Source organism: Lepisosteus platostomus, chromosome 4 (genome assembly GCF_059453375.1).
Source record: "Lepisosteus platostomus isolate fLepPlt1 chromosome 4, fLepPlt1.hap1, whole genome shotgun sequence".
NCBI lineage: Eukaryota > Metazoa > Chordata > Actinopteri > Semionotiformes > Lepisosteidae > Lepisosteus > Lepisosteus platostomus.
Genome location: NC_142614.1, coordinates 8708106 through 8720961, shown reverse-complemented (window position 1 = coordinate 8720961; position 12856 = coordinate 8708106). Strand labels below are relative to the sequence as shown.

The 12856-nt window shown below is 44.7% G+C and overlaps 1 protein-coding gene across 1 annotated transcript in view; it reads right to left on the bottom strand.

The window, feature by feature from the left end:
* Positions 1-1293: 1293 nt before the first annotated feature.
* Positions 1294-12856, bottom strand: part of LOC148672446 (integrin alpha-X-like) — a 31340-nt gene continuing 19777 nt past the window's right edge. The window contains exons 15-30 of the mRNA XM_088628173.1: positions 12677-12807; positions 12174-12334; positions 11861-12012; positions 11161-11289; positions 10639-10712; positions 10356-10494; positions 9152-9265; positions 8417-8496; positions 8070-8153; positions 7787-7859; positions 6932-7030; positions 6750-6833; positions 6066-6173; positions 5355-5459; positions 4504-4614; positions 1294-4132 (exon numbers count right to left, since the gene is read on the bottom strand). Coding sequence (XP_088484299.1) covers positions 4043-4132; positions 4504-4614; positions 5355-5459; positions 6066-6173; positions 6750-6833; positions 6932-7030; positions 7787-7859; positions 8070-8153; positions 8417-8496; positions 9152-9265; positions 10356-10494; positions 10639-10712; positions 11161-11289; positions 11861-12012; positions 12174-12334; positions 12677-12807 — 1734 coding nt within the window. The 3' untranslated portion in view covers positions 1294-4042. The remainder of the gene's footprint in view (positions 4133-4503; positions 4615-5354; positions 5460-6065; positions 6174-6749; positions 6834-6931; positions 7031-7786; positions 7860-8069; positions 8154-8416; positions 8497-9151; positions 9266-10355; positions 10495-10638; positions 10713-11160; positions 11290-11860; positions 12013-12173; positions 12335-12676; positions 12808-12856) is intronic.

Below are 12856 nucleotides of genomic sequence, written 5' to 3'. Positions count from 1 at the left end.
AAAATAACCCCCCCCAACGAATTCAAAATTTAATAAACCGAAAACAACCAACGCAATCAAAGACATCCAATTTTTTCTTCTTGTTTTTTCTGTAGACCCGACAAGGCGGTCTGATTTGTGAATGCTTCGTGCACTGTATATTTCATTGAAATTTTCTCGCCCAAATCCTTTGATATCCCTCCACAAGAATGCGACTATCGGTGTCGAAACTTGCTGTTAGCTCCGTAACAAGCTTGACAAGCTTTCACTTTAAAAATAAATGTTTTTCAGAGGCTTTGGGGTGTATGGTTTAGACCACTGGCATCTAAAAACATAAAACTGACCTGTGCAGAAAACTAATACTTCTGCACAGGACATCTGAATGCATACATGGCATAAATGCAAATAAATACACCTACATACTGTATATATAGACTTGCACTGTTAAAGTTGCATTAAATTATTTTAGTATTAAAGTATTTTAGTAATTAGTAAAATGAGAAAAATTGCATTGTTCCTCTTTTTACGAAGATTCATCTTCATGCAGAAACAATTCTAGAGATAACCTCTACAGAGGTTTCAAACAGTGTATACACCAAAGTGGCTTAGTACTGAGACAGTTCTTTTTCAGCAGCAAAATTATTTTTTTGCCTGCATAGATGTGTAGAATTGCAATAAATTCATCAGACTGGACAGGTGAAAGTGCTGCGTTTCCTACTGTAAAATGTTGTACTGGCTGCAGAGGCAGAGTAGACTTTGAACGGCGCTTCATCATGGAGTTGAAGATTCTGAGAATGTGAATTACAGTATCACTCAAAGACAAAGTCGATGAACTCTCACCCTACGTAAGCTGCATTAGAACAGTTGCTCTAATAAAAGAAAAGACTACTGGAGGTCTTGAGGAAAGTGTTGATGTTTGCAACACGGATTCCTGACTGTGTCTAGGGCTTCAGCGCAGCACTGGAAGTCCTGACACCCTGTATGGTACCCCAGTCCTGTCTCCTGCCATCTTTGCTGACGCTGACGGGCATCCTCTTCCATCACAGGCCCTGATGAGTTACCTACAGGAGGCCATGAGGTTTTGAGACAATCGAAATACCTCTGTGACTGAGGCCCGTCGCGCATGTAGACAACACAAGCCCACCTTCACCATGGTCCTGGACTCTGTTCAGCCTGGGCCAGCGAGGGGTGTGAGGACAGGGCCATGGGGGTTGGGGTGCAAGCCCATCCCTCATTCCGTGAGCCAGTAGCATTAAATCAGGGCACCATCCGCTGGGATGGTAAGTTGACAAATAAGTTCTGGATCCCAAGATTAAGTTTAAACAACTGAGTTTATTGCATGCAAGGAACAATAAGATCAAAGAATTGTTCGTAAATATAGGCACAAAACTCCAGTTTATATAGCAAATTTAAGCCATTTCTGACACAAATTGTTACCATGGTAATTGGGGGAGATCACCTGTGCTTGGACATTCCCAAGACCTTGAGCACTTTCAATGGCCGGGTCTCATCTTTCCTTAGTTAGGGAGTCTCTATCTTGCACTTGGAATCTCTTTATCAGTTAACCCCCATCCCTGCCATGACTCAAAAGTGCTTAAGCATGGAATGTCAAAGGAAGTCTTTGTGCAGAAAGAAATCCATTCACCATTTTTTCACATCTAATCGCTTTCTTCAACAGGGGAAGGGGAAGAGTGGAAGAAAGGAATCTTCTTTTTAACTGTTTGTGAGCTCAGATGCATGGACCCTTGAAGTACAAGGGATAAGAATGCAAATCGACATGGAAAAACCACTACAGACTCAATCAACTTTGGTTTACAGCTCAGAGTGCTTGACAACCTTGACAGAAAACATGAGACACAGAAAGGGTTAACATGACATTAAAAGCATAGGGACCCATTGTTACAAATTGTTTGAGTTTATCAGTAACTTACAGTGTCTGTAATCATTCAAAATCATTTAGTTGGTCTAAATGATCTTAGAAGATAATTACATGCTCGCTGTCTGATAAATCACAACAGATCTCAACAACAATAATAAAATGAATTTATAGAGTTTCATCCTAAAGGATTCCAAAGCATTTCACTGTATTCCCATAGAGGAATTCATGGTTTCACAGACTACTTGGAAATTGTGACATTATCTTAAAATGAAATTGTACTGCTTGTACACTGACTTCCTGAAAGATTAGAGAACAGAATGGTTTCATGGCTGCATGACCTATCCTGTCCAAGTCTCTTGCAGGACTGCATCCAATGCATTTGCTTGTGTGGTCCCATATCTCCATGGGCAGCAACCCTAACCCTAACCCCTGCGCTCCTCTCTCCTCACTCTGCTGTGATCTCTCAGTGCTCTCAGTGAGAGCTGCGTCTCTCCTCCAGTCAGTGCTCACTCTGCTGTGATCTCTCAGTGCTGTCAGTGAGTGCTGTCTCTCCTCCAGTCAGTGCTCACTCTGCTGTAATCTCTCAGTGCTGTCAGTGAGAGCTGTGTCTCTCCTCCAGTCAGTGCTCACTCTGCTGTAATCTCTCAGTGCTGTCAGTGAGAGCTGTGTCTCTCCTCCAGTCAGTGCTCACTCTGCTGTGATCTCTCAGTGCTGTCAGTGAGAGCTGTGTCTCTCCTCCAGTCAGTGCCCACTCTGCTGTGATCTCTCAGTGCTGTCAGTGAGAGCTTCATCTCCTCCAGTCAGTGCTCACTCTGCTGTGATCTCTCAGTGCTGTCAGTGAGAGCTGTGTCTCTCCTCCAGTCAGTGCTCACTCTGCTGTGATCTCTCAGTGGTGTCAGTGAGAGCTTCGTCTCCTCCAGTCAGTGCTCACTCTGCTGTGATCTCTCAGTGCTGTCAGTGAGAGCTGGGTCTCTCCTCCTGTCATACTTCAAATGTATCCATTTTATTATTGCAAATTTAGGTAGTTGAAACATTCAGGATGTGTATGTTTTTAAATGGTTAACTGTGGTAGTTAAAACATCCATGTGATTTTCCCTGGAAGTTGAGAGAGCCAGATGTGGTGTCCTGCATCACATTCAAGTTAAGCCCAGTTGTTCACATCCAGGGTCAACAGGGATCACTTCAGCCCTGCACTACTTCCAGTGGCCAGAAGGGTGTATTCAATATGGTCTGAATTTAAGAAAACACATGGCACAAACAGGGCTGGATTTTGGTGTCCGTAGGCCCGAGTCACTTTCACTGCGAAATGTGCAAATGAGGGGTAAACACCAATTGATTGACATGATGCACTTTTTAACTATTCTCATGCTGAACCACGTGATTGATGGAGCGAGTCGAGTGACCATCACTTCCATACTTCTAGTTTCTAGAACAGCTGCTAGAGAGCGTATGATTACTGATTTGGAGCACCTAGAGTTCATCGCAAGCGTGTTGTTTCAGCTCGTTTTTTGTTAGTCACTAGTGTTTCCCTTCTTCGTAGGCCCTAATAAATATAATAGGTCCTAGGCATTATGCTAAGTGTGCCAAGTGCAAGATTTCCCATTTGGCACTAATAGGCCATTCCCTGCCTTCATTTTTTCCACAAATTGCAAGAATCTGTCAAAGTATCAAGCCTGGACTTGAAGTGTCTCTGCCTCCACATCATTTCCTGGGAATTAATTTCATGCACTGCTAAAACACCATGTATAATAATAATAATAATAATAATAATAATAATAATAATAATAATAATTGCTTACACTTATATAGCGCTTTTCTGGACACTCCACTCAAAGCGCTTTACAGGAAATGGGGACTCCCCTCCACCACCACCAATGTGCAGCCCCACCTGGTTGATGCGACGGCAGCCATAGTGCGCCAGAACGCTCACCACACATCAGCTATCAGTGGGGAGGAGAGCAGAGTAACGAAGCCAATTCATAGATGGGGATTATTAGGAGACCATGATTGGTAAAATGAACAGCGTTTTCTATTACTGGAACAAAATTGGTTTTGAAGATGTTTTCAGTTCTGCCCCCGTGTGCTGCTCACTGAGCTCAACTTCAAAATGTCAAGTTGGATCTACAACCGAGTCCTCCTGGGCCCCCAAAGGGATGGGACTATCCTAAGGCAGTCCAGGCTTCGCTAGAGTTCGGTCTCCTTCTCCATCTCGAGCTCTTTCGTTTCTGTCTTGTCGTCATTCTGTTCTGTCTCTGGCTTCTTGAAGAAGCCCATCTGCACAGAGAAAGGGTAGCACAAGGCCATGACTTGGTTTAGTGGTTACAGGAAAGACAATCATGGTTGAGAACATTTGAAAAGTTAGAAATGAGAAGTGAGAGGAGCACACAGTGCCATAGCTATGACAGCTGTACTGGTGACAATCCGACATGAAAGGTACAATTCACAGCAGCCAATTACACTGCACCTAGATGTGCTGAGGAGATGGGAAGGTTCCTACCAAAATGTCCATAAAGTCTCCATAGAAACCTATAGGTTATATGTAACCTATAAAGTATCTTTGCAAAGTGTGCCAAAACAAGCTAGAGAAGAACGGCCTCATCTCGTTTGCGACCTCTCTTTTTAAAATGTTCATATTCGCTATTTACCTTGGCCATTGCCAATGAGATGATGATGAGGATGACGAGGCCACCTATAACACTGCCCACAATAATGCCCACCAGACTGTCTTGCCTTGGCACCTCCAGAACAGTGTTAACCTGCATGGGATGGGAAAGAAACATTGGATTATGTAGTTGTGCACAGACTTCTAAAATCCTCATCACAGAACCCCTGGCTGCTATGATATGACTGGAAAGTACTCCCAAACATCTTGAAAATTCACCCCCACAAATAGGTTCTGGTATTTCATCAACTTGGTACTCAAAGTTTTATTACAGAAATACCACTGTTGAATACTGCAAATATCCCGTGTGCACATCTTGCATTGTGAAAGAAATTAGTACAATATACAATGTGCTGTAAAACACCATTAGTAAATTGGCACCACATTGTGGCAGGTCATTTCATTGTAATCTTGAGCATTCAATGGTTTAGATAGATAGATAATACTTTATTAATCCCGTAGGGAAATTGATGGGGAAATTAGTCACTGGCATCAATAATTGCTATCACTTCACTGTGGTTTTACAGTGCCTTTGCTTTCCTGCATATCACTGTGGATTTACCATGATTGCACTGTGCTTTATTACAACTTCCTGTGCCTTTACCACAACTTCACTATTTTGTCCCACAGAATAGAAGGGTAACTAACTTCAGGAAAAGGGTCTGATTGGCTTTTAAACTGCCACGTTTTCTTTAACAATGGTACCCATAGCTGACCATATGAAAACAAGACTGCTTGACCTAGTCAAGCCACAGATTTCCACAGAACTGACACCTTATTGCTGTTTTGCAGGGATGAGTGCGTGTTGGAATTTGGAAAAGGCAGCATACTTACGGAAAATCGATTAACACTACTTGATGGGAACTGGATGTATTTGCGCTCATCAAAGGATAGGAAGCTCCAGCTTTCAGTTGTAACCTGCACACCATTCTTCTGTGACTGGACAAAAGGCAAAAGAGATTCATGCAATCAGCCAGCATATGTAGCAACCATTTTCCAGGTCTTAGTGTTTGGCTAATGATTTTAGCCAGTTCCATCATAATTCCCAGGATCATTTTCTTTCCCCTTCAAACTCAATACATGTTGAAAAATCTGCAGATTCTAAATGTTTTATTAATGCAACAGACAGCTATCAGGAAGGTTTACAAGAAACTACTTATGACTGATTTTCACATTGAAATGCAATCTGCCCATAGTCATTGTCAGCTGTAGTCACCAGTGTCATCAATCCATCTGATTTTCATTCCCATGTAATCCAGTAGAGCATCAAGGTTCCCTGGAGCCTAATCAGCCTAATTGGGTGCAAGGCAGGTTACACCCTGGATGGGACAGTCTATGTGAGGGGGGGACAAATGAGCGTTCCCAAAAGGACAACAATTTTGTACTCAAATTGTCCAAAATGGGTCTGTGATTCAATTTCTGCTGACACAAATCAAAATGGAAAAGAGCCCACGCCTTGTGATACAGTAAGTGAGGCCTCATCTCCTCATGCCCAATTTCAGGCACTGTCAGGGTTCTAGCCTGGTAGCAGGATTTTGGCCCTACCTCAGGGTTTCGGATGATATTCCCTAAAAACGTGAAGGTTACTTCTTGATTCCTGGTCAGCCGGTCAATTTTGCAGCCAAAGTGGAGGCAGAGGGTTCCGTTGCAGAACTGAGGAGGAGAACAAGCAGTAAGAGGAGACCAAGAGTATGGCTGTTTGAGAGAACATGGCATGGACTGCCTTATAGGTTCGTGGGTATTAGATCATCAGTAAAGAGGAGTGAGCCACTTCCAGAGGTGCCCAAACATGCCCAGGACTTGACACTCCACCATGCTTCAGAGCTTGAAGCACAAAGATGAATAAGGGCAATTTTGAAACATGAAGAAAAGTTTTACGGAGAGAGATGAGATCAAAATAAATTTTACCAAAGTGATGGGAAGGATAAAAAATAATTACAGATGTTGTGAAGAACACCACCCAATCTGTAAAGAGTGACAGTATGCATGGCTGTCAAAGGAACTGTCTCACTCATGTTTCTTCTTGACATAACTAATGATGGCAACAGGAATTCTGAAGGAACATTATCTGCTTAATTCTGGTTCTCAATCTTCAAGACACTGTGAGGTCTTTAGACTTTATTAGGTCTATGAAGAGTGACATAACTGACTTTTACTAGGCAAACAGAAATATACTGTATATCTATGTCCACACAACTACTCATCCATTCATGGACTGTCAACTCTTACCTTCTCTAATGAAGTGGTTCTTTTGTCATTCAAGGACTGTTCGGGGGTTGGATGAAGGTCTCCTAGTCTGATGCAATCCTTGTCCTGCGGGGACAAACATCTTTGGAGAGTTTCTGCGGCACATCTGAGACTTTGAAGTTGAAATGCCTGTTACTGAGCCACGTAGATCCTGGGGTACTTACAGCAGGAGCTGACACATTCCACACGAACCCCGATCTCAGCTCCACTGGAACTACGAAGGTCATATCTACAGGCAGGTCAACATCACCCACATTCTTCACCTGATAATCAAGAGATCAGAACATTGGCAACTTTTTAAAAGTGGCAGCATCTACTGTTGCTATAACCACCAGCGCACACCATTCCTCTCACTCTCCCAGTTCCCCAACAAGCTACCCTGCCTTGTTAAGAATGATACCCTGGCTTCTTTTACGAACCATCTGGACAAGGTCTTCCAATCAGGATAGGAGGCTCTTTACACAGTTAACTATTATCAAACAGTTTAGTGAGGCCAAATAGCCTCCTTACATATGCATTGGGCTGATCACAGCTCAGAATGCAAGAGATGAACCCTATACGGGTGACAAGGTTGGAAAAAAACAAAAACCAGTTAAATAGGTTAGTCCAGAACCAGAGTCTAAAGGCAAGTGAAAGTCCAAAAAGCAGCAGTTAGATTCAGTATAAAGCGCCAAAGACACGATCCAAAAATCAAGGTCAAGAGCCGGGTCAAAATCCAGAAAATAGGCCAGAAGCCAAGAAGGAGAGCTCAAGATGTTGAAAACAAGACTGAGCAAAGACCAGGGTTTAAGTAGGCTTGAGGAGGGGGAGGCGTAGTGATGTAAAGACACTAGGCAAACAGGGATTGGCTAATGCCATCTGCTTGATCTACGCCTCTTCTGAATGGATGCAGTAGACACCAGAGGTTAAGGTGCCGTGCCCCCTGGTGGCGGGATGCTGGGACTGTAACAGTATGTAACAGTTGTTACGTTGATGTCACAGTGATGAATAGGGCTGAGATGAGAACACAGTGAAGGTACCTTGTATGAATGCTCCATGTTACTGCTGGTCTGGGACGTCTCGAGAAAGATGATGTTGTAAGTTGAGTCAGCACTTGAAACACAAGACATGCAAAGACATGATGAAATATTCAGGCATTTCAAGGTATGAAGAAAGACCAATATAGCAAACCCCATTATTCATTTTAAAGCATGTCTATTTGGAACAACATTATTAAACAGGTTCACCCTGTGGCTATTATTAGTTTTCGATTGCCAAAAGCAGAATATTACAGCTCTGACCCCTCCCTATTAGAGCACTTACTCTTCTACTACGATGTCGACTGGTAGCAAGACAGGGACTGTAGAGCTGTCAAAATTGTCTTCTAAGGTCAAATTTTCATTTTTACTGCAAAGAAAAAATGAAAACTAATTGTATTAAATGCAACACTTTATTGGAATGCAGTTGTTAATTATTCACCCTGGTACCTCTGAAGACCTCTTGATCCCCATAATAGTGAGGGGCCTGGAACAAAACTCATCCCCATTGAGGAACCAGATTTGGTGGAATCCTGTGAGGAATGGCTGGATAAGAACCCTGGATTGCAATCAGACAAAGGAACAGAATGGGCCCCTCTTATCGGTCTGTACCTTACTGTTCTTAATACTCACCTCTGGACCGATACATTCAGCTGGAGGTGGTCTTCCAGGAGCTCTGGGTGGGATACCGTGAAGAAGGCCTGCAGAGTTACCTAAGGCAGAGAGCGAAGGATGTGCAATGGAGAAATGAGACCTGTCTTGTGTGACTGTTGCGGTTCCGCACGGGCTTGTGCCCTCGCCGCTCTACCCCGCCAGTTCGACCCGTGAACCCGGGTCTCCGTTGTAACGCGACAGGGAACCAGCCGAGTGAGCTAAAGGGGACCTCCCTCAGCCCAGGCGGCTAAGGTCCCTGCTACGTGCAGGGAGGGCGATGATGTCACCGTGTCCGAACTAGCTCCGATACACTTGCAGGAAAGTAACTTGCTCTGTCACCTGGCTTGTTTTAATCCTTTATACAATGTCCTAGGTCAGTTCAGAACAAGGCTGAAGCCCAAGGCTAGATTCCCCGCAATGTTACATTTTCCCTAGAACTGCAATCAGCATTACTTGACGAAATGTTTCAGAGCAGTTCTTGAGAGATAAGGAAAGCATCTCCTCACCATCCGAGACGCATCACCCTGGCGCACGCAGAATAAAATACCACACAAACAACGCCTATTTAAAAGCCCTTTAAGATTGTTCTGTTTCGAAGAGCGTTTGCATTGGACGGCTCTTTCAGGACTGCATTGCCCATTTGGAAAACGATTGTGTGCACTTGCCATGGCCCTTGCCAGTGAGCTTGTGCATGCGAGGCACTGAGGTCCTCACCTTGGCTCTCTCCTTGAGGACAGAAGCGCTAACCTGGCAGCTGGCCCTTCTCACCGCAGTGCTGTTCACCTGCCTGTCGTCCCCGGAGCAGGACAGACTGGACCTCCAGGTTGACTGGAGAAGAGAGATCAGGAATCTCAGACTGGGATCATTCAGGATTTAATTACACATTGTCAGTGTCCACACTACAACTTGATCACTGATCCTCACTCTTGGTCCTGGAGGCCAAAGTCTACTGATCTTTCTGTAACCAACCTCTTAATGAATTGGTGACAAATTTGACCAGAATTACTACAGTTTTCCAGTGCATGACCATGGAAGAGATGGAGTTGCTTGTTAATAAATGCAGACCTGGGAATCTTGAGAACCAGGAGAGAGGATCACTGATCTCGATGATTGGTCCCATACACCAGCAGATTTTCTTTTGTTCTTTCAGGAAACATGCAGCTAGGTTTTTTTCCCATTTGTTGCCACACCAGAGTGCTAGATTGGACATTCCTCATGCAGAGGGAGGAGGCTGAGAGCTCCAAATACCAGTCTACTGATGCTACTACTCATGTAGCCAATTTTTTCTTTCCTGAGCAAAACCCAGACTTGACAGACTATGGAGATCCGGGCAGGCCAGGCTTGAGGACAATGAGACAAGTGGATAGTCTCCTGCATTCTCTCCTGCTTATTTACTGACATCGCACTAAGATCATTGATTGCTGCACCTCTGCGCAACCAGGACAACTTACTGTATCTCATACACTCTGTTTTCAAATCCAGATCCTCTTGCCTGTGACTGTGCAATACCACCCCAGATTCTGTAATTATGGGTTTGTCTGCATGTGGACATCTATCCCCCCAAGCCATGTAGAAATCTGCAATTACTGTTGTCTTAGTCAACATACTATGCCATTATGTATTGTATAAACCCCATGCATTGTAATTTACCAGTTTATTCCAACATTAATGTAAAACTGTTTTGCACCATGTTCATTTAAGTGCACTTACTAATAATACCAAAAGTAAAAAAAAATATATAAAAGCAGCTTTTCTCGGTTCTGTGCTGTGACCTTAAATGTGCAATACATTACTTTCAACACTTGTACATGTAAGTGAGTGTTTGATCTAGACAATAGAAAAATCACTCTGTCAATCATAGACCAATTAGAGTAGTTTCGTCCTTTTATTGGAAACAGGATGGGACACTAATGCTCACCTGCGTGACGGAGGCCTTGGTGAAGGACAGGGCGGAGTGGTAAATCAGAGCCATTTCAGTGCCATAGGCATCCTCTCCAAGGTTAGTGATTGCTACTTGCACAATCACAGTATATCTTGGACTTGCTATGACCATAGGACTGAGAGAGCAAGGAACAGAGGTAAAAGCCATTACCTTTCTTTACAATAAGAACATATTCAGGCACCTTACTACAGTATACACACATCAATGCAAATTTGACTTTTTCAGGTATAGACTCTGTGTGGGAAAAGCAACAGCTCACCTGGTGAAGTTGATGGTTACTCCCAAATCGGAGACACACACCTGGTCCTCTCCACATACCTGTTCCAGGAGGACCTGCAACACACACAACTACTGTACCAAACTGAACACAAAGACTTGTTGGCGTGTTGTGCACTAGACTAGGGAGGACTTTGGATTGGCACTCATGCTCTTCATCTGTGGCAAAAATGAAACTTCAGCATGGGGGTAAAATAAACCTTAAACATGAGCTCTGTTGAAAAGAGTTTTTCCAAGATCTGGTTTTCCAAACAAATGCAATTGGCCTTGGGAGGACCTTCTCATCTGTTCTCACAGCATGTTTCTCAAGGGTTAGTGTCTTTATGTAGACACCTTCGTGAGTCTGCACACTCTGTATACCAGCACACGCATGCACAAAACACAGAAAAATGCACTCAAACACACACTAACCAAATAAGACATCAAAGATCCGGCAAGGCAGTAAAACCCGAAACAAATCGCACTGCTGAGTGAAGGGTCTCAAACTGACTAGCCCTGGACTTGCCTGGTCAGCAAACGTGGTGAGGCACCGTGGTGTTAATATGGGTCTCAGTCCATCTGTCACCTTCATCCTCTCTCCCTCCACGGTGAAATTGCCCGACAAGGGAACTGGGCTGTAGTCCGATATGCAGGCCTGCAAATAAAAACAGGACTGGGGGGTAATAAAGACGCCCTGACTTACTGGGTGCGGCGCAACATGCATCTCTCAAAGCTCTTGTACGTATGTATCACCACCCACGTGACTTTCCCCCAAAGCGATTGCCTGTCTTTTGTTGCAGTGCAATCTTTGGGTATGGTCATCAGTGTCCAGCCTAAAGCACACGAGGTGTCCAATAGGTTGCTGTCCTCTTTCGGCTGCTCTGTGTGCCACTCTGTTGCTGGTCCTGCCATGAACTGCGTTCTGAGGATACCCTGTAACTCTGCCTGAGATGCCCTCCATTCCTTGCCCCGCCTCCTTCATGTGCCAGCTTAAAGGCTGCAACTCCTATATATAGGCAAACCAACCCTTTGTGTTCTAAGTAGCACTAGGACACTGAACACAAGACAAGGAGAGGTGATATATATATACACAAGGATTCAGTGTGTGCATTTAAACAAAATGTCAGTGACACTGACGGACGCACAGGCAAGAGATGGGCTCGGATATTGACTGACAAGGATGAGCTCCGAGAGTGACAGGCAGAAACGGAGACTGACTGACACACCGGAACAATGATGCTGATGTTGTAGCAGGCGCTGTCATTTACGGTGCCGGTCCAGTAAGTGGTGGGGTCTCCGGGGACGAAGAGCAGTCGGCTGGTCTTGGCCTGGGGCTCTAGCCGTACTGACACATTTACACGGGCACTGAGGCCACTAGCTGCCGACACAGGAAGAGAAGAAAATCAGTCCCTGTTGTGTACTGTTAATGGAATATTATTCGCCCTGGTCTCAAGTCCAGGCCCACTTGCACTTTAAAAGCCTTGCAGAATTTGCTGTTATTTAGAAGAATGGGACCAAGAGGGAGGCTCACAGACTCACAGAGTTTCCCAGCATGCACTGCAGTGATGGCGATGCACACGGTTGCTATGGTGGCCGACTGGGTGGAGGACATGATCGGTCTGGCGCAGTGGAAGTTATTCTCAGTGATGGCCTTTGGGGTGAAGGTCATTGCCACTGACACATTTATCACAGGCTGGGATCTGGGGAGGCAACAGAAAATATATTGATGCCACAGAACCTCTTTTTTCTTGCTTTTCTTGTTCCAGCGCTAGAGGGGTACAATTCTGTGCTATTTATGTGTGTCAACACCTGGATACCCGAAGAAGGCTCCATGGCTGAAACGTTGTGTTTTCTTTCTTCTCTTTTCAGCATGGAATAAACCTCTTACTTGATTCTCTATATATGTTCAATATCATGAATAGTAATTTTCTTCCCATGTCCAGGCAATGGCTAAGAAAGGGTCGCTTCTGTAAGACCTGGGGTAGGTAAAGAACTGAACCCTTATGTAACCCGGGAGAGTGGGTGTGCAGGACCTCCCTCACCTGAGGACCACGGCCGCCCCCCGGGCCCCGACCGCCACGTCCGCCAGTCCATCCCAGCTCAGGTCGCCGGCGGAGTGGACAGACTGACCGAAGAACTGCAGGCCGGAGCGGACAGACGCCCCCCGCACCTTCTGTGGGACACAGAGGGGAAGAGCCGTGAACCAAAGGGCTGCAAAGACC